General features: G+C 39.3%; 1 protein-coding gene and 1 long non-coding RNA gene across 3 annotated transcripts in view; one reads left to right on the top strand and one right to left on the bottom strand.

The window, feature by feature from the left end:
• LMBRD1 (LMBR1 domain containing 1) overlaps positions 1 to 13,780 on the bottom strand; it is a 99,358-nt gene extending 85,578 nt beyond the window's left edge. Inside the window, exons 1-3 of one of the 2 annotated variants that reach the window (XM_004696549.3) lie at positions 13,546 to 13,780; positions 9,754 to 9,930; positions 6,669 to 6,729 (exon numbers count right to left, since the gene is read on the bottom strand). In XM_004696549.3, coding sequence (XP_004696606.2) covers positions 6,669 to 6,729; positions 9,754 to 9,930; positions 13,546 to 13,617 — 310 coding nt within the window. In that variant the 5' untranslated portion in view covers positions 13,618 to 13,780. The remainder of the gene's footprint in view (positions 1 to 6,668; positions 6,730 to 9,753; positions 9,931 to 13,545) is intronic. The other variant, XM_045294570.1, reaches the window with a different exon arrangement.
• Positions 13,781 to 14,140: 360 nt separating this feature from the next.
• Positions 14,141 to 22,010, top strand: part of LOC123522204 — a 93,798-nt gene continuing 85,928 nt past the window's right edge. The window contains exons 1-2 of the long non-coding RNA XR_006680482.1: positions 14,141 to 14,214; positions 17,543 to 17,650. This is a non-coding gene — a long non-coding RNA (uncharacterized LOC123522204). The remainder of the gene's footprint in view (positions 14,215 to 17,542; positions 17,651 to 22,010) is intronic.

Raw genomic sequence — 22,010 nt, 5'->3', positions numbered from 1 at the left:
CCCCAATTAAGTGCCCTGACACACCCTACTCCCCAGCCAGCGTCTTGGTCCAAAGCACTCAGCTTGACTTGCTCTGTGGGCTGGGAAGTCTACTTTTCTGTGTCCTGTTCTGGCTCCTGGGTCTGCTGCTGCTGCTGCTGCTGCTGCTGTGGTGCCAAAGCTGATTGGCACCAAAGAGATTCAATGTGTCGGGATCTCAGGATCAAAGGACACACTCCATTCCTGAGTTCTTCTCTCCAGGCCAGAGGTTCTCAACTTTCCTAATGCAACCACCCTTTAATACAGTTCCTCATGTTGTGGTGACCCCCAACCATAAAATTCTTTTTTTTAAAAATTGGTTAATTCTTTAATTTATTCTTCATTCTTGTTCAGAGCTGATTTTTTTCATAAAATTATTTTTGTTGTTACTTCATAACTGTAATTTTGCTACTGTTACGAATCAGGTGACCCCTGTGAAAGGGTCATTCGACCCCAAAGGGGTCGTGCCCCACAGCTTTTGAACCGCTCTTCTAGATGATAGTGAAATCCCCACTGTCTGCTTTGAGATGGCTCATTTTATGCCCAGCAGGATGGCAATCACAATTAATGGTTAGCCATCACTCACAATTGAATCATGTAATCCAATCAGTAGCTACCCCACCTTCTTACACAGACCCATCAGGAAAAAGAATTTTGTTTGTTGGAAGTAACAAAGGCTGTGGCTAGAAGAGTCATATTAAATAATTCACTGCATTTCAATAACCAATGGATCATCACAATTAAAATGGCTAGACTATAGTATATTAATGCAATAGTATATTATACAATAATGGAAATCAACAAAGTATTCTCACTTGACATACTATAGATAAATCTCTATCAGAATATTTAAAGAAACATTCAAGCTCTCCCTCTTCCAAGACAATTTGTTATTTTGGTAGTCCAAAGTACTTTCAATATTATTTACGTACACCATAATTCAAATGCATATTCTTTTTGGTCTCCTTATTTAATGTATAATTTTCACATGCATATAAGACAATAGAAAAATAACATGCTTTGAATCAGGTGCATCTTAGTCCTCCAAGTGACATCCTTGCTCTTAAACACTTTCAAGAGATATTGTGCAACAGATTTACCCAAGCAATGTGTTGTTTGATCTCTTGCCTGGTGCTTCCATGAGAATTGATTGTGGATCCAAGCAAGATGAAATCCGTTACACTTCAACCTTTTCTGTATGTTATCATGATGTTTCCTATTTATCCAGTTGTGAAGATTTTGGTCTTCTTTACATTTACTGAAGGCTGCTGCTATCCAAGATCATCATCAGCAAGTGCTTCAAGTCCTCTTCACTTACAGCAAGCAAGGTTGTGTCATCTGCACATCACAGGTTGCTAAGCTTTTCTCTAATTCTGATGCAATGTTCCCCCTCATCTAGTCCAGCTTCTGCATCTGCTCAGATTACAGAATGAGTACGTGTAGTGAGAGGATACAACCCTGACACATTACTTTTCTTACTTCAAACCATGCAGTAAGTACCCCTCGTTGTGTTCAAATAAGTGTCTCTTGGCCCATGTGCAGGTTCCTCAGGAGCACAATGAAGTGTTCTGGAATTCCCACTTTCTCAAGGCTATCTATAGTTTCTTATGATCTACAATTGAATGTCTTTGTATTGTCAGTAAAACACAAGTAAACATATTCCTAGTATTCTGTTTTCATTCAAGATTCAGCTGATGCCTGCAATGATATGTCTTGTTCTACGACCTCCTCTAAACCAAGCTTGAATTTCTGGCACCTCCCTGTGTGTGCACGGCTACAACTGTTTCGAATTTACTTGTGACCTTAAGGATACAGTTTGATAATTTCTCTTTTCTGTTGGGTCACCTGACTTTGGAATGGGTACAGTACGGTTCTCTTCAAGTCAAGTGGCCAGTCGTCCAGATTTCTAAGCAGAGGTGAGTGAGTGGTCCCAGTGCTTCACCGGTGTATTGAAACATTTTCTTTGGAATGTTGTCAATTCCTAAAGCCTTGGTTTTCACTACTCCTTCTCAGTACGTACCATCAGTTCCTGATCATACAAGGGGGAACCCCAAAAGCCAGATACTGAGCTTCTCCGTTGTCTCCTCACACAGATGTAATACATTTAATTTGTGGAGATGCCCATGTATTTGCAAGACAGAAGTCATTGGTCTTGCAAAATTCGATCATGTGATCTCCAGGTTCGTTTCTCTCACCAAGGCCATATTTTCCAACTACTGCTCCTTCTTTTGGTGTCCAAGTTTTGCATACAAATCACCAATAATTATCAATCCAAATCACCAAAAGTTATCTCATTTGCATGTTTGATCAATTTCAGATAGTGGTTGGTAGAATTCTCCAGTTTCTTCTTCACTAGCTTTAGTAATTGGTGTGTAAATTTGAGTAATAGTTGTATTGACTGGATTTCCTTGTATGTGTGTAGATATTATCCCATCATAGACAGCACTGTACTTCAAGACAGAGCTCAAAAAGTCCTTTGTGATGATGAATGTGATGCCGTTTCTCTCCTATGTGTCACTGCTAGTATAGTAAACCATGTAATTATCTGATTCAAAATAGCCAACACCAGTGTATTTCAGCCTGATATATCGATTTTATGTTTTCCACTTCATTTGTAAGGTCTTCCAGTTTTCCTAGATTCATGCTTCATATATTTCAAGTTCCAATGATTTGTAGCACTTTCTTCTCATTTTGAGTTGTGTCCCATCGGTGAATGAAGGTTCTGAAAACTTTACTCCATATCCATGTCATTTTGGTCAACTCGATTTTCAGAAAGCAGCTCTTCCTCAGTAACATTTTGAGTGCTTTCCAACTGGAGGGGCTCATCTTCAGCACTCGCTGACAATGTCCTGCTGATGTTGACTCGTTTTTCTGAGGCTAGCTCCGCAGACGTGGACAGCCTACTCCTTCTATGAAGCCCATTAGTTTGGAAGCTCTACAGAAACCTGCTACGCTTGTGTCATGACCTGCTGGTATCTGAAATACCGGTGCTGTAGCTTCCTACATCAAAGCAATAGGCAAGCCACCAAAGTACAACAGACTGCCAGGTACGTATGTAGTGAACTTTTTCATAGAACAGTTTTTTTTTTAACTTGAAAAAACAATAGAAACAACTTTATTCTCAACAATAGATGAATGGATAAACAAATCGTGGTACATATGTTCTATGAAATATTCTTCAACCATAAAAATAAATGAAGAGGTGATATATGAGAAGGGTAGAGAAACCAAAACAAAGTAAAAGAAGTTAAACACAAAGGTCCTATTTTATATGAGGGGCTTCAAAAGTTTAGTGGAACAAATGGAACAAAGTCAAAGTAGTTATTCCCAAACGTTTTAAAGCCCTCCCATATGACCCCATTTATATGAAATAATCAGAATATATAAATCCAGTTAGTTGCCAGTAGCTAATGATTAATGGAAGCAGCATTCAAGAAGTCAGGCAAAGTATTGCATTGAGCAAATCTTCTGCAGAAGATCTCTTTTTAAAGCCAGGATGTCAATTTGAAGATAAGGTACACTTTACTCTATCTAAGGCATTTTCAATCACCTTAAAAGAGTGAGAATGAGTGGGGGCCCACTGTCCATCTGTTTCCTTAATACTGAACCTATGGATATATGTACATAGATCTATTTCACTCTCGGTGTATATAAATATATTTACATCTGTAAATGCCTGTATTTAGATGTCTATAACTGCCCTTTGCCTCCTAGTTCTTTCCTCTATTTCTCTGTACTTTCCGCTTGTCCCACTATCATGTTCAGCCTTCATTTGGGTTTCAGGAATTCCTCTCGGTTACATTGCCCTTGATCCAGCCCTGCCAGACCTCCAACACCCTCCTTGCCACTAATTTTGGATCACTTGTTGTTCCTTTGTCCCTGGGTTTGTTAACACCCACTTCCTTTACCCTGCCTCCCCCTCTCCCGTGTCCCCCTAGAACTGTCATCCCGTTGTTCTCTCTTCCAGCTTGTTTATCCCACCTATTCCTTCCAGGTAGACATGCAGCGATAATAATATGCACCATCACAAGACTGAGTACAATAAAGCAACAATAGAAAATAAAACAATAGCTACAACAACAACAAAAAGAATGAGAATGCTGGACAGTGAATTAGGATGACTAAAGAATTGATGCTTTTGATTAATGATGTTGCAAAGAACATTAAATATACCATGGACTACCTACCAGAAGAACAAACTAATCTGTACTGGAAGAACTACAGCCAGAATGATCCTTAGAAGGAAGAGTGGTGAGACTTAATCGTGCACACTGCAGACAATATCATCAAGCAGGACTACTCCCTGAAGATGGACAACATGCTGGGTAAAGTAGAAAGTCAGTGGAAAAGCCAAGACCCTAAGCATGATGGACTGACACAGTAGCTTAAAGAAATGGCTGCGCGGATGGCACGGCACCGAGGAGTATTTCATTCTGGTGTGTAGTCACTATGACTCAGAACCAACTCAATGTCATGTAACAACAGCAGAGCTTCCTGAGCTAAATCTGTTAAACTTTCTACTGACTTTGAGTATTTGCTGGGGGGAGAGGGGTGTTAATAGGTTATCTGGGCATGTTACAGAAAGGATAATTTTTAGCCTCTTCTGGGACTGCCATTAAAAAATGGAACCTTAGAGACAAAGCATTTAGAAGCTGTTACTCCTGGCTGAAGCTGCTATAGTAAAAAAACAAGCTTACCAGCCAAAAGTGATACCCTCAAACTGAAAAAGGTTCAAGGGAAAACCCTAGCAAACAGAGCAAATAAGCACTTCCACAATTACTACTGACCTCATACGGAATAAAGAGAAGGACTCCACAAAGTTATCTAACAAGGACGTCTACCAAACCCCAAACTATCAGGACCATCAATGAAAGAACTGGGACAAACCTGGGAACTGTGGCTCAGGAAATACATGGGCTATCGGAAATAGGGAAGGACACAAACACAGAGGAGGCACAGACTGACAAGTGGGATATACTAATGATAAAACATGTGTACATTGAAAGAATTCACTAAGAGAGCCCACGTACTAGGAAAACATTGTTAGCAATGACACATCAGACAAAGGCCTTATTACTAAAATCTACTAGCTAGCTCTGCTAGCTTCCAAAAAGGAAAAAACTGCCCACTGAGGACTCAAATGTCAGAGGGTATTGGAGATGGAATAGCTGCCTATGCAAGACCTTTGGAATCTCTTGCTCAGATAGTACTAGACAGTAGACTAGCTCTTTTCCTTCTAGCCCAGGAAAGAGGAATATATTCTATTGTTTTAAACCTTCTCCTGAGCTAGGATACATACTGTATCTTCATTTTACACTGCCCAATTCAAGTTGCTATTCCTCAATAATAAAGTCTTTCCTCTTACTCAAAATAGAGTATGAGGTATTCTTCTCTGAAAAGTTTTAAAAATCATTTTATTGGGGCTCATACAACTCTTATCACAATCCATACATACGTCAATTGTGTAAAGCACAAGGAAAAAAATGAGTAAAATCCACTTGATATTAACCAAAAAGAATGTCAAAGATTTGTAAGTAGAAAGTTTTTGTCTTGAAAATACTCATGGAATCTTTACACAGAGATATTTATAGTCAGTCGGCCTCACAGACTCAGTACTTAACCTTCCCACCCCCTAAATCTCAATCCCACTTCACCCTACACAAGCACATGAGGCATGTTATGAGAAATCACTGACTTAGATCACTAGTTCCCAAATCTAGCTGTGCCAAAATCAAAATGAACTGTCAATGTTTTAATAGTAGAATATTTGGTTATATATCATATCAAGGTAAATAAGAATCTCTCTTAAACAGAGTCTAAAATGTAATACTACTTTAAAAGTCTCCAAATGATTTAAGAGGCCACCTTGGAAACCCAATGCTACTGCGCATGTACATTGTTCACATCCCTAGATCCACTTATTAAATGGTCTTAAAATACCATAAAAACCCTTTTAAAATCTACAACAAAGGAACAAAATGTCACGGGTCCTCTGTGTTTTAGATACGGAAAAGGTGAAGACTGAAGCCAAAGGAGATAAATTAATATCCAATGAAACTTGAAAATTATTCAATGTATAGCAACATAGCAATTTTTCAGTTTTCAAAGTCCTATTAAAACCTACTTAATATTGCTTTATTGCTAACAATGAATCCTTTTCCCAACTCAACACTTGCATGTTTTTATAAAAGCAGCTATCTATCATTTACTCAAAAAGAAATTTGGAAATATCTAGTTTGTTATGATCAAGTTTTTATATATAATATTGGAGAGTGGAAAGGAGAAGGAAGAATGAGCCATAATCCCTGGATTAATCCAGCTCTGTCAGAAGAGAATGAAATTGATTCTACAAATTCCCCAGGATGCTGCACTCTACCTGTGTCAACACACAGTAAATGTGTCTATGAAACGGAAATATTTTTAAAAAAAGCTTAAATGTGGGAAATCAATAATGGCAACACAAACCTAAAGTAACTTGACAGAACCAGCACAGAACTGTGGTACAGGTTAGCGAAATCCCAGACTTATGAGAATGTGTACGGTAGAAAAATAAAACTCATGTGCAAAGTCAAAATGAAAAGATCAGGCATAGCTTTATTCTCCATGTAGGCTTGCAGTCTAAATAAGAAATGAAACTGAAAGATACTTACTATAGTAACCATACAGTACAGTGTCCTCAATCTGTCTGCTGACATTAGCATTAGCCCAGTCCTAGAATGAAAAAGAGTAGAAATATTGAAACATCCACTTGCTTAGCAATTACAAGCATGTTTTTATAGGTAATGCCGTGTATACTGGAGTATAAGCCGACCCGAATATCAGCTGAGGCACCTAATTTTACCACAAACACTGCATTAAAAATGTGCTGAAAATCTTGGCTTATACTTGTGTATATACAGTATGTATAATCAAGTAAAACAAGTTATAGTCCGTGACTTCAAGAAGTGAGAGCCAGATAAATAAATGGACTATTTTCTATAGTTAAGTACTGAAATAAGAAGATGCATGGTTCTGGGCCACACAGAAGCAAGATGCACCAACTTACAATGAACATCAGGGCTGGCTTCCCAAACACTAAACTGAGACTTGACGGAAAAGGAAAGAACACAGCAGGAAGGCGGGCAGAGTGGAAACAGGGATACAGGGTCTGAAAAACTGCAAGTGGCTATATCGAGATTCCATTGACTTTTTATAAAGGTAAGAGGAAGCAGGTGGAGTGAAGGAGGACAGAGGACTAAAGACAAATGTCTGAGGGATTTATGAGTCACCTAAACTCCTGACCAAACAACAGGGTAGTTGTATTAAATTTTCTAGAGAGAGACAGAATAGAAGACTAGAGAAAAGAAAAGCTAGAGATAATCTAAATGTCCACAGGCAACATGGTAAAAAAATAAAAACAAAAAAAACCTAACCCAACAACAACCCCAAAACTCCACATAATGATATATGCAAAACATGGAATGAAACAGGTATGTCTGATCTGGCACCATGAAGTACTTTTAAGTGGACAAAATACAAATTGTAAAACAAACCAATTAATATAAGGAACAACCATCTATACATGCATAGGAAAATATAAATAAATAAGTGCATACCATGCTCAATGGGAAAGAGCTAGTTCCAGGGGATAATGTGATGTATGGAAATTTTTCATCAATAATTGAAGTATTCAAATGAGATATGCATCACACTTTATCTTCTATTCACTTGTTTCTTTAGTTAACTGCTTATGTATTGATACAAAAGTTTAAGAAAAACTTAAGATGATCAAATTAAGAACCATGATATCCATTGGAGATTCTTGTTTACATTACAAAAATTCCTTCCATTTCTAAGAAAATGCAAGAAATTATCTCCAGAGAATCAATTACATGTTAAGGTTTAAAACTGGACAAGAGCTCAACATCAGACAAAAATTAATGGTTGAAAATCTAGAAGTAACTGAGTGCTTAACAAAGCACTGAAATGTAACATATCTTGTTCCTCAAGGTTCTTTTGTTTACTCAAACTTAAGCGACAATAAATGTACTATTGTTACTATTTTAAACCCACAAATATGTGTAAAATATACACACTCACTCAAGTACTATTAGCGTATTTGCTTTTTATACACTGTCTTGCAGCCAAGGTATTTGATGTACTGTCAAGAAAACTTAGTTTATGAAACCGTTCCTCTACATTCTGAGATTTGCTCTGTTCTTGATATGTTTTATAAACAATTGTTTCCTAAAGTAGAAACCAAAAGGAAATTCAGTTATTTAAGACCAAAGGAAAGTCAGATGATCAAGAATATTAAAAAGGCTATTATAGACTATTACAGAAGAAAAACGATGTGAATTTCACAGAAGGAAGATAGTTGTCAGGCGGCTCCTAAGCAAATTCCCTTTCCTAATTTTGAAGATGACCTTTTGAAACTGTTATGGATTGAACTGTTCCCAAAAATATTTGCTATAAATTCTCATCTGTAAGTCTTTGGTTATCATCCTATTTGAAGTAGGTTTTCTTTGTTATGCTAATAAGACAGCATACCTATAATAAGATATAAGTAGGGCAGAGTGTGCCTTAAAGCAGTCTCTGTTGAGATGTAAAAGAGAGGATAAGCAAGGAGGAAATGCACAGATGCAGGAAGAACACACTAAGCCCCATGGTAAGTCACCCAGGAGCAGAAATTCAAAGTAACAAGGACCTTCCCTCCAGAGCTGACAGAAACTTTCTCTACAGCAGTAGTTCTCAACCTTCTAATGCCACGACCCTTTAATACAGTTCCTTCTAATGCCACCACTTTAATACAGTGGTGACCCCCCCAACCATAACATTATTTTTGTTGCTACTTCATAACTGTAGTTTTGATACTCTTATGAATCCTAATGTAAATACCTGACATTCAGGATGTATTTCCATTGTTACAGATTGAACATAACTAAAGCACAGTGACTAATCACAAAAACATTATGTAATTATAATTCATGAAGTGTTGTTTTACCTCCAATACTGCTGCTTTCAACACAGTAGCTGCTTTTGAGTAGCTGCTTTCAACACAGCAGCTTCTTTCTACACAGTAGCTGCTCTCCACATAGGTATCTACTCTCTACACAGCATCTACATGTGACTGGTCTACTTAAGTACATTATGGCGCCAACCCTGTCACATACACCTGTATTTGTACGGGTGTATGTGATGGGGTTGGCATGATGATGTCATCACACGGGGTACTGGTATGTGGGCGTACCTGCATATGGGCGAACCCGCCTGGAGAGGGATGGAGGAGCCTTGTCTCGGTTACTAAGACCATCGGAGATATGTGTTTTGCAATGGTCTTAGGCAACCTGTGAAAGGGTCTTTAGACGCCCAAAGGGGTCACGACCCACAGATTGAGGACTGCTGCTCTACAGCCATCACCCTGAATCAAAAATCTAGCCTCCTATACTGTGAAGTTCAAAGCTACCACAGAGAAAGATGTGGCAGTACTCTACCTTTAAATGTGTCAACTTTTAAACCCTGTGAGACAGATCTACTCTGTGCTCTAGGCTTGCTCTACGTAAGAGCTGACTAAAAAGCAGTGCTCTTTTTTTTAAGCTTCTTTTTTGCTTTTATTAGTTGCTTCTGGTTCTCTAACGTAGGTAACAGTCTCAGCCTCTATGTGGCATTTCCATTCCCATTTATTCCCAGAGCCAAAAATACACATTTAATTGGCAAGAATTTAAAATGAAAATATTATTGTATGATTATAATTACCTTAAATGTGCCATTTTGACTTTTCATGTAAGAAACCAAAAAAATATCCACTGGTAGAAGTGCTGACGTGATCAGTGCAATTGCCAGGGAGAAAACTGCGGTCATGGTGGAGACAACCTCACTTTCCCGCCGACTCTGGTATTTCCGAACATAAATCCAGCAGAACGCCAAAATAGCCTGAAGAGGACAAAGAGACATGTTTTGTCACTAGCCCGTGAACTTCCTAAAACAGATGCTACTCTTTGTGTTAAGTTTCCAATAAGCAGTTCAGTTTATTTGTATGTGTGTCCTAAGTTTTTCTAGACATGTAATGGAAGCCCACTCCCTACCTTTATAATCTAGTTCAGAATTAGAATTTTCAAGGGCGATTTTTCAAAATGTAAGAGTAGACACTTTCACACAACAAGGGAAAAGTTCTTAACAATGTTCCATTGTATGTGCGTCAAACATAGTACAACCATTAATGGCTTCATAGAACATCAAAGTTTAGCTAGCTGTAAATACTTGTTACATGGAGATCTCTACAGCCCAAAGGAGATACACCCAAGGGCATCAGACATTCATGGGAAAATGGAAATAAATGATAAAGAAACCTTATGAACTCTGTGTAGCCTCCTACCATAATACTGAAGCACCACAGAATAAAATTTGGATGAAAATTAGCTTCTGCCCTATTAGGGCAGTTAAGAGTAACATTCAGCTAAAGATTAACTACAATACTTATCATGCAGTCAACAAATTATACTTTAATTCAAATTTGAAGGCCATTAATCCAAGAAAAACGAACACTGAAAATGGCTATGCGTGCAAGGCAAAGGGCTTTCCCATGAAGCAAGTACACAGGTACTGACTAGGCCTCTCCCTTCAAGCAGGTACTCAGTAGGTACCAGAGCCTCTGCAGTGACGAGCTCAGGGGACAGAACTTTATTCTGGTCATTCGCAAACTTGAGTGGGGGTAAGAGTCACCCAAAGGTCTTTTAATAAGAGATTGCCCCCAGATTTTCTGATTCAAGAGGGATGGGATACGGCCTTACCAGTACCTGACACAAAGCAGTCAGTATTTTTTATTGTTGAACTGCAACAATGGAAGAAGACCTGCAATTTGATGGGCGTTATAGCAAAGCAGCTTACGGGAAAGCAGACAAGTAATGTACACTAAACAGAACAGGCAAGCTGGAGTTTCTCAAACATTTTGGTTTCAGTTCCCCTTTATAGTTTTAAAGCTGAAATCCCCCCAAAAGTTTTTTTTGTTTTTGTGGGGTTTATCTATCATTAGTTACTGTGTTAAAAAATAATTCAGTGTTCTTGTGTATAAAACGAATAAAAATCCTTCTCTCAGATTATAAGGATTAAATGAGATGTAAAGCATTTTGCACAGTGCCTGAACACTTTATGAAAAAGTAGGGACTGTTAGGTGTCCTATGATAACATCTTGGACAATTTTATAAAACAAACTACGAGCTGGCCCCAACTTCCTAAAGCATCCTGATTTAATTGGTTTGCGCCTTGGGTTTTTTAAATACTCCCTAGGTAATTTTAATGAGCAGTCAAGGTTTACACAACTAGAGTTGAAGTAGGAACGAGAATAAATGACTTTATTAAACCAGTAAGCCTGGAATCTTATTAAACTACACATACTGATTCAGTAGGGCCAGAGTCTTTTATTTTGTGTTTGTAACTAAACGTGCTTTATTGAAAGTGAGATTGTCTGGTAGACAGTGAATATGAAAAGCAATAAGAAAGGCGGTGTGAGTCAAACTGAAGATCCTGACAGGCAGGTAGCATAGTCTGGATTTAATTTGGTAAACAAATTAGATTACAGGTTTAGAGCGATCCCTTCTAGGCATTCCTTATGTGGTACAAAGGCATTCCTTATTCTTTCGTGAAAACGGGCAGGAGTGTGGAGGCCAGCAAACACCTGGCTGTCCCTGGAATTTGCAAATTGAAGATCATTTTCATAAAACGACCAAGACCGCATTTGCCTTGTTACAACGGTTGCATTTCCTTCACAGAAGCCATGGTGTGAAAGTGCTGGTGCCTCAGCACTCATCTAGAACACCACTGAGTTGATTTGGGCTCATGGCGATCCTGTGTGTGTCAGAGGAGACGTGTGCCACACAGGACTCCCATGGCTCATTTTTCACAAGTAGATGGCCAGGCTTTTCTTCCAAAGTACCTCTGTACTCAGACCTTCAGCAATGGAAGGAGTTTAGCATTTGTACCACCTTGTGACTCCTTACTGATCCATTGGCCCTCCTACGGCCATGTTTCATGTCATTTGTATCCTCCTACAACTTACAGGGGATGGAGCCCTGGTGGTGTGTGGGCTATGTGTTGCACTGCTAACTGCAAGGTCTGCAGCTAGAAACCCCTAGCCACTAGTCACTCCTTGGGAGAAAGTTGACACAACCCCACAGGAACAGTTCTTTTGTGTCCCTTAAGCTCATCGACTCGGTGGCTGTTGAGTATACAATTTACAGCACAACTGCTGGACCTTAGATGCTGATTTAGTGTCTAAGGCATTTTCATTTGACTTTAATACTGGTTACTTGCTCTTTGTGTTTACATCCACCCCAGTGGAGTCTGATAGGCTATCAACACGACCAAAGTCTCCCAAGCGTGGAACTGTGTGGTTCTAGAGATCACAGCCAAGTGTTTCCATTTCCCCCTGAGAGTATGGCATGTTCCAACGTAAGCCAGCACTACTTTCTGAGAAAATTTAAAAGTTCAAAAAGGTTTTCATTCTTAAATTTTTACCACATTAACTTTCCTCTTTCCTTCGTAGAATCTCTGCTGCAAAAAAATGATAATAAACAAAGGTGTCAGGAGCCTTAGTGGAATCTGGTAAGCAAAGCAGGATCTGGAGGAACCTGTCTTAAGTTACAAAGTTAAAGTGGTTTGTTTGCTTTTTGTAATGGAAGAAGGGAAAATACACTCTGGGAAGTCACAATAGGTCTGGGCGAGGACAGTGAAGAGAGTGAGTGCGGAGGGCTACAGAGAAAAAAAACTGAACTTCCAAAATAAACCCAAGGATTTTACTGAGATAAAGTCATCGCCAGGCCACTTTGACCCATTAGTTACAGGCCACATTTTGTGGTTGCTTTGTTTCATTCATCATGAAAAGGCGAGAGTAAAAAGGTCAATGCGATTGAGATATTACATTATCTTCTGGTATATATCCTTATACTGGCAGTGAGCAGCTAATCCCTACACAGGTTCCTAAATCTATCTTACAGGTTGGCAGGGAGTTGAACTCTGGAAGGCAGAACAAGCAACTCACGTCATGGGGCCGAGTCACACAAAGGGCAGAGAAGGCTGGAGACTTAGCCCAGGGATAAGAAATACCACGAAGCTACTTTTAGAGGAGCTGAGACCCCCTGCTAGATCAACAGCAGCTCCTGTGAAACTAACTCGTCCCACACTGGGTACCCAGGTTAAAAGGCGGGACCCGAGTGGCGGCCACACCCTCTCACCCCAGGGTCTCCTCTCGGTCCCCAATTCCCACCGCCATCAGTGCTCAGGTCAGGCACGAGGGCCAGCGTGCCGATAAAAGAAGTCTGCAACATTAGACGGCATCAGGGAAAGGAAACTAAAGGTGGCCGCAACCCAGTGGCCTAGCGTCTCCCTCCCAGGGCCGCCCACCCCTCCGGGCACCAGAGCCCCCACAGTCCCAGATGGGCGCGGGGCGGGGCGGGCGAGGAGGGTCTCTGGCCTGGAGAGCCCAGCGGCCGAACTGGCCCCTCCCGCCCTCCCACCAGCCCAACATGGACAGACTCCAAGCGCCTCCCCTACCAGTAATAAGAGCCCGAATATGCACCAGCCGATCACCAGCTCCACCGAAGCAGCGCCAGCGGCCGCCGCCATCTTCACTTCCGGCCTGGCCGGCCTCGAGCAAGGGGTGGGGACAGGGGAGGGGGAAAAGGGAGGGAGTTCGAGGGACTGGGCACCCGCGCACCCTAAAGGTTAAAGGGGCGGGGAGGGCGGAGCATGTGGTTGCCAAGGAGACCCTGTCCACGAGCGGCCCCTGGCGACGGCGGAGCAAGACGGGGGGCGGGGCTTGCCGGGAAGGCTGGGGGTGGAGCGCGGCGAGCGTCAGGACGCCGTGACGTCACCGCGCAGCCTGTTCCGTGTCAGCCATGAGACAAATGTGCGTAACCAGAAAGTTATCTGTACGACGGCAGGGAAAGTTTTTTTGTTGTAAATACTCGGTTTCCTATAAACTGGAGAGAAACAGAAGGGCTTGAGTGTTACTCACAAGGTGGAGCAACCGCTTCCCTAAGAATTGCACTCATGAAAACTGCAGAGCGGTTCGAGTTCGGCTTCGCCCTGCTGGGTTGCTTTGAGTAGGTTTGTGGTGGTGTGGCTTTTGTAAACTCATCACCTGAAACAGCCAGGAAGTCAAGGTTTCACTTCCTCATAGAGAGTGGATTTCCAGAAGGACTCTATTCGGAACCTAAAAAGGTATTCAAATATGTCGGTAATTTTGAAAGAATAATAGTTTCCTTGAATTTCCACCGTAATTTTTTTCCTTCCTGCCCTGATACTCAAAAGCCAGAAAATTGATTGTTACTGTAACTGAATTTTCAGCCCTGCCATGACTTCGGGCATGTCTCCGTGTCTCCCACCCACATTTTCAGGCCCTCGGGTTTTCTGGGAAGTAACGTCACAGCTGATGCCGTCAGTGTACGGCCGGCCTTCAGCCATGTTACCATGTACCTCATGGAACCTGTATGGCTGTGAACGTGAAGCCTCAGTGCGCCAATCTTACCAGCAGATGCACTTGGGACATATGTGTCCCCTATAATTCGATCTGTATTACTTAAAAAGCTTTTCCCCCTTGATTTCAGCATTCTTCATAATCTTCCATTACTGAAAACACATGGTGTCAACCAAAAATTCAAAGCAATTGACCTTGAAAGAATTAAGCTTTGAGAGGTAAAAAACTGTTTATTGCCTCACAATCTGAAACGTAGAAACTAACCCAGGTAACTCTTATACTATTCTTTTAATATATGTAAGTGATAAGCATATTTTATCTTATAGAAATGAGGAAAGCAAATCAGATAAACTATTTGGACTCATTTAACTAGAAACTGATCAAAACTAAATCCAGGGTTTTTTGTTTTTGTGTTCTCAGCCCTGATAAACTTCCTCTTCAATTATTCACTCTCATTCTCCGACACTTTTCACACAATTGTAAAGACATATACAATTCAACTACTTGACACTTTAACAATGTCCATCTAACAGTACACTGCAGAGGTATGAGATGAGAGTAGCTGATAGTTAAGGTAATATGTCAATTTTACTGGGCCATTATACTCACTGGCTTGGCAATTATGTAATAATACATTCTCATATAAAAATTTCAAACAAATAGAATCTGAAAGGTCCTCATAAATTCAAATAATCCATTCTCCTTGCCCTAAAAGATTTCCCTTTGTGATCTGAAAGATGTTTTTGGTATGTCTATATTAACTTGTACACTGAGAATATGAACAGTTATAGATACATCTTACCTGCTTCCTGGAGTTACTGGAGGTAACCTCACTGGAAATGTTCACTTACCTATGTCAAGAAATTTAGAAGACAGATACTTGCCGAACCGACTGGATGATATCTACATTTCTCCATTCCATTCCAAATAAGAGTTATCCTACAGAGTACAGAAATTATTATCACATGCAAATAAAAATTTGCTGAAAATACTCCAAAAATATCCATAGCAGCACATCAAGAGGGAGCAGTCAGAAATTTAAACAGGATTCAAAATAAGATGTGGAACAAGGGATATCATTGCAGATACCAGATCTTAACTGAAAATAGAGAATACCAAAGATGTTTACCTATGTTTAGTAGAAAACAGAATCATATCAAGTTATGGATAACTTTGTGCAGATTGGGAATTCCAAAGCATTTCATTGTATTCAGGTGAAAGCTGTTCATAAACCAAGAGGCAATTTTAGTAGAATATAATAGGGGATACTTGTAAGCCATCTAAAATGATTAATAACATAAAATAGACCACTGAGATTCCCTCTGCTCCTAGAAATAAGGATGGAGCATGACATTCTATAGTATTTTTAATTGCCTCATGTGCATGCAAAAGCAGGACAGTGAATTAGAATGATTGAAGAAGTGTTGATGGTTTTGAATTACAGTATTAGCAAAGAATATCAAATATGGGCTGCTAGAAGAGCAAAGTGTTGGAAGAAGTACACCCAGGATGCCCCTTAAGAAGTGCGGGCGGCAACACTTGGGCTAACATACTTTAGAGGGACTAGTACCTGGAGAAGGAGATCACGCTTGGTAAAGTATAAGGTCATGACCTCCAATGAGATTGATTGACACAGCAGCTGCAACTGTTTGCACAAACAGCAATGGTTGTGAATATTGCAGGAAGAAGTAGTGTTTCATTCAGTTGTGCATAAGGTTGCTATGAGTCAGAAGCAGCTCAAAGGCATCTAACAACAACAACAACAGCCTCCACCTAACAATTTACCTGACTAGAATTACTGTGTACTCTCATTTTTTAAAAATCATTTCATTGGGAGCCCTTACAGATATCATAACATTCCGTAGTTCAATCACATCAAGCAGTAGTATACGATTGCTACCACAGTTAGTTTCACACATGTCCTTTCTTCTTGAACTCCTTGATATCAACTCCCCTTCAGCTGATTCATTTTAAGTTAAAAAAAAAAAAATCTGTGAGGAGTTAAATAAGAGGAGGCAGTCTACAAAATTTCATCACAATGCCTTGACTCAATGCCATCAAATATATTCTTTGGCTTTATGCAGAGGACTCAGTGTCTGCCATGGAGTCAATTCCAAGTCACCCTACCCTGTTTGTAAGGTAGTGATAACTAACAGAACTGCCACCTTGATACCAAAATCACACACACACACATACTTACACACACAGAGAAACCCACTATGAAAATGTAGTCTTCCCTCAATTCATTGCAACCCCGTGTATAATGGGATGAGAATATTGTGGTCTATCAAGTTTTCATGAGGTTGCTTGCTGATTTTCAGTAGTTAGGCAGGCCTTTCTTCCTAGAGTATCTTAGTATGAAAACTCCACTAAAGCCTGTTCAGAACCATAGTAGCACACAGGCTTCTCCAGATGGATGGGGCATAGCTGTACTTGAAGTGCATTACTCAGGGATAAATGCCAAGATTATTAACAAGAGATAACATGAATCAAGGCAACCACTCCCTTTACCTTATTCTCTCTAGCACCTCAGTCTTCGTAGACAATGCTTTTGAAGACCAAATATAGGATTTAAAATAGAGAAACTTTGAGGTAAAGCTGGTAAAGTTAAGCTTATATAAAAATTGGTAGAAAGAGAAAAAGAAAAAGAATATTGTATTGAAATCTAGGAAGAAAGAAAAAGGACCAGCCTAAGAAAAGAACTAGGCTGGGAAAAAGAACTTATATCAATAGAATATAAGGAGGGAAAGAGAATAACGAAAAATTATTTTCATATCACAGGAGAATAAAGTAGGACAAAGATAGGTGAATTAGGAACATATAATGAGTCTGGACCCAATAGAAGAGGTCAACAATTAAAAAAAAAAAAACCCAAACATTTTAGAGGTCTGTTGGTACAACATAATCCACAAAGAAAATGTTCTGTGTCCTGGTTGGGTGTAGAGACAAGTATATTAAAATTTGGTAAAAAATGGTAATCTAAGATGCACAGTAGGAGCTCCTGGACAGAGTGAGAGAAATATATGGAACAAAAGTACAAATTTTAAAATAATAATTTTTTAAAACCTGCAGGCTTACTGGTCTGATAGAAGCTGGCAGAATCCATTGGCCTGGAACTGAACTCACCCCATGGCGCAACTTCTCAGCCAAATGATACGTGGGAACACCACCAGCAGGAAGGTACGCTTTCCTTAGAGCCAGACGGGCAGCATTTGCCCAGGGATAAAGCTGAGAAGGCAGAAAGGGGTAGGAATGGAAACAGGGAGACACTGGAAAGAGTACTGTCTTTGGGGAATGCAATCCGTTTCACAAATTAAAATGTATATGAATTATTGAAAGCAAAAAACTGCTTTGTGAAATTTCATCCAAATCACGATCAAAACTAAAAATAAATAAATAGACGGATCTTGTAGAAACACATCAGTACTTAGCACCTGAAAACTGAGTCAGGCTATCTGCATCATAATGAGAACTAGACTAGTAGATAGAGCTTCCACCTTGAAATTATATTTAGACTGCATCTTAATTTAAATTACATTTAAACTGCACCTGAAATTAAATTTAGTTACACATCCAAATGAACTGAATGTATAGTGCCACTGGCTGTTAAATTTTTGCTGTCATTGTTGTTGGCTTTTTTTAGCAATATAATTAGCCACCTGATTTTTTTCACTTTGTAATTGTTGGGAATTTATTATAAATACATTTGTTACAAATAAACATGCTGTTGGACTGTTCAAGTTTAAACCAGGCATTTAAAAAGTCTCAAAAGGTGTCTTTCCGGCTGCCATTTTTCTAATACTTCTATTGTTGACTGATAATCCTCTTTCTGATTGACAAATTCTTTCTTTAGCTATTTTAATACCTTCCTTCAGACTACAGTTAAGCCGTGCTGGCCTCATATGCTAGTGGCTTTGCACACGTCTATCCTGATGCATTATGTGTTGATTTAGACTTTAGCTCTCTGTTGTATCCCATGTACCGACTGCACTTAATCCTCTGTCAAAAAAGATTTAGCAGTGATCTGGAGTGAACATTGCTCTGGATCTGGAGAAGCCTGCGCACACGCCTTTTCCTCCCGATGTTATATTACTTCCTTTTTCCATTTAATCCTTACACTGTTACCTAGCTAAACTAGTCACCACGGCCTTTAGAAGTTTCTTCTTTTCTTCGTGAAAGGTTTGTAATGGACTTGGCACATATATATCTGTGAGGCCCATTCGGGTCTGCTAGAACATTTGCTTCTTTGTATATAATCCAGCAGAGAGCCAGTGTCTGCACAAGAGTCATTACACGAAAAATTAACTGTTTACCATCTGCGGTTTTTTTTTCATTCAAACTGAAAATAGGTTCTTTTTTTCCCCTTTTCTTTTTGAGCCCTACAGTATAAGACATATTAAAAAATACATTCATGTCACTGAACAGAAAAAAAGGTCAGGTATTTTTAATTTGTGACTATAGACACAACTGCCTGACTTGTCATCCTAAGATCAAATGGCAACAGTGTCATAAGGTGAAGGGGCCCTGCGGTTGGAGTGGATAAGTGTCGGCCTGAAATCCGAATGGTCAGCCACTGGGGATCACCAGCGGCTCCGCAGGGAGCAGACTGGGCTTTTCTACGCTGCTGAACGCTTGTCTCAGAAATCCACTGAGGGTCGCTGTGAGTCAGCAATGACTCATGGCCGCGAGTTGGTTTGGGTTTAATCATAATGTGAATTATGAAATTTCCATATTTCAACAATTGTAAGTTTTAAATGGGTACAGTGGATGTATGTATTTCTCTTCTAATGGAACAAACATTCCCACATGAACTTGCATTACACGTTATTTTTCTTCTGGCTGAAAAAGCAGTGATTTATTCGTAGTTTAGGTATGTTCAAATAGAATTTAGTCATTAGTACCTCCAAGTGTTTTTCATAGTGTCAATTTGTAAACCTGGTGTTTATGTAGTTTAAGGCATAAAAAGAAAAATTGCAACGACAACTCAAATAGGGTATGTCAAAATCTGTTTATAATATGAGAAGAAATTATGATAAAAACTGCTTTAAATTTTTAAATGATCCATAGCAGACTCAATTTTAACAAAGGGTGCTATTTTTGTGTTTTTAAAATTTGTACCATATGTTAGCTTTTCTTCCAACAATGGGGTTTCTCTCCTAACCCAAATATCTATTCTTTGTCATCGCATGGCTCTGCTCGCCTCCTTTCTGGGCAGAGCTTTCTGTATTTGAAATAAAGTACAACCTATGCTGTTTAATTCTCATATGCTAATGATTTATTTGATCATAAAATTTTATAAACTAGTTGATCTTATTAGGAAGTATAGAGCTGAAGTTGTTGAAGTCTTGATATCACTATGTGTATAACTGAAAATTTAAAATTGATCTTTCAGTTTTTGACAACTGACTTAATACACTAAAGACATTTATCCTTACATTTTCACTTTTCATTACCTTTTAAACTGATTATAAAGAACTAGGGAATGTCAACCATTATGTCTGTACCCTATTTAAATTACATATTTAAATAATTAATCTTTCAAAGGATGAACAAACATAAGCTTATCAGAAAAATTAGGAGAAAAGTAATCATTCTGTCAAAGAATATTTGACAAGCAGTTATTCTGTTAAAGGAACAGAATGTACAAAGGCATAGAGGCATGAGATAGTATTGCCTATGTAATCAGTGTGAGAGTGAGAAGAATTAGATACCAGCTCAGGAATGAATTTATATGCCTTGCTAAAAACTATGGCTTCATCTGGTAGCTAATCGGAAGCCATTAGAGTATTTTATGCAGAGAGATATGCAATCAGACTTCATTTTAGAAAAATCCCTTGAGGAAAACCTGCAAGCTGGGTTGAAGGTAGAGAACACTTGAAGGAAAAACGATTCCATTAAGATGCGGTTGCTACAGTTAGAGCAAGAGAATTGAACCAAGGCTGTCAAAATGAAAAGGAAGGATACATTTGTGAAATCTTACTGATAAAGATTAACTTTCGAGATGTAGTATATAAGTTTAGAGGTTGACGGAAAGAAAAGAAGGAGTTAGTGTGTCTGTTATGACTCAGATCGGAAGATGTCTACATGGTGGTGGTCTTGAGTAGGAAGCGCAGGGAAAGGAGGGAGGAATCTACTGTATATTATAGATTCTAAGGTGCATTCTTTTCCTTTACATTTTAACATCACTGAAATTGGGGTGTGTCTTATGCTCAGCGGGATCTTGCCATTATAGTTGGCATCTTTTTTGTTCTTCAATAATTTATAAAGTGATGGTGCATTTTACAACCAATGACAGACTGAGCAAAGAAGTTTGCTATGGGATGTTAGGCATCCCTCCAACAGATACTATCTTTCAATGTGACCTAATCTGGAAATAGCATTTTTGCAGCTATAATAAATTTACATTAGGTCATGATGGAAAAAGATGGGACCTAATCCATTAGGGTTGATATCCTTTTAAAAACAGAAAAAGAGACACAAAAAAGACACAAGTAGAAGATGACCATATGAAGAAGGAGGCAAAGATTGGAGTGGTACATAGTGAAGCCAAGAAGCACCAAGGATTGCTGGCCAGAGCCAGAAGCCAAGGCATCCAGCCTCCACATCCCGAGCCAATACGTTTTTGTGGTTCTGAGACATCCAGTGTGTAGTAGTTGTTATGGTAGTCTGATGGAACCAATACACAAAGTAATGAGTTTTCTCTGATATCTTGAATTTGAGCTTTCTGGGGGACATGACTAGCTCTAGTTCATGGGATGTCTGGGTAAGAAACTTAAGAAAACGCAGCAGATATTCCCAGTATGAAAATAGGGTTGTGGGAGTCATTTACTGAAGCAATGGCAACAGACGAATCTCCCAGGGGAAGGAAGATGGTAGAGTGAGATTAACATTCCATGGTTTAGACGTCCTGAAGAGCAGCAGATTTTAAAGCAGGAGCCAAAGGAGCACAGTAACCAGAAAACATCACAAAAACAAATGTCACGAAGATTTCTAAGTTATATTTGGAATGAAAATTGTAAAAATAGTGAGTTGTTGTTAATGTCAACTACAGTGAAAGGACCAGTAAGTATTCACTAAATGTGTTAACATGAAGGACATTAATGACTTTTCCAAAACACTGTCAGTAGAGTGATGAGGGAAAAGACAAGTGAATTGATGAATTAATGAGATAGGAGAGGTATTGGATGTGAGCTGTTCTCTCAAGAACCTTTATTAGGGAGAGATGAAATGAGAAAATAAACTAAGAGGGGATAGGTTCAAGGGTGGTGTTGCTTGAATGGTTGAGATTTAGTTTTGCATGTGGAGTAAATAATAAAGGACTAGACCACAGTTAGCCCATTAAGTTAAGTTTGATTATCAGAGCTTGTTGACAATTAGAACTCTGGGGCGGAGGGATGTTGTAATCAGGTAAGAAATAAATTACTCCATTAGCTTAGATTCAGGCTGAAAACAGAGAAAACAACTCAAGAGTGTTTAATGGCTAGACTATTTACAAAAGTATGAGGAGAATAAAAGGAATATGAATCCTGAGTGGGCCTAG

Source organism: Echinops telfairi, unplaced genomic scaffold, assembly GCF_000313985.2.
Source record: "Echinops telfairi isolate 266 unplaced genomic scaffold, ASM31398v2 ScPeMD7_3533;HRSCAF=4204_0, whole genome shotgun sequence".
Classification (NCBI taxonomy): domain Eukaryota; kingdom Metazoa; phylum Chordata; class Mammalia; order Afrosoricida; family Tenrecidae; genus Echinops; species Echinops telfairi.
Note: the sequence above shows the minus strand (reverse complement) of the source record. Positions and strands in the feature narration are given on the sequence as shown.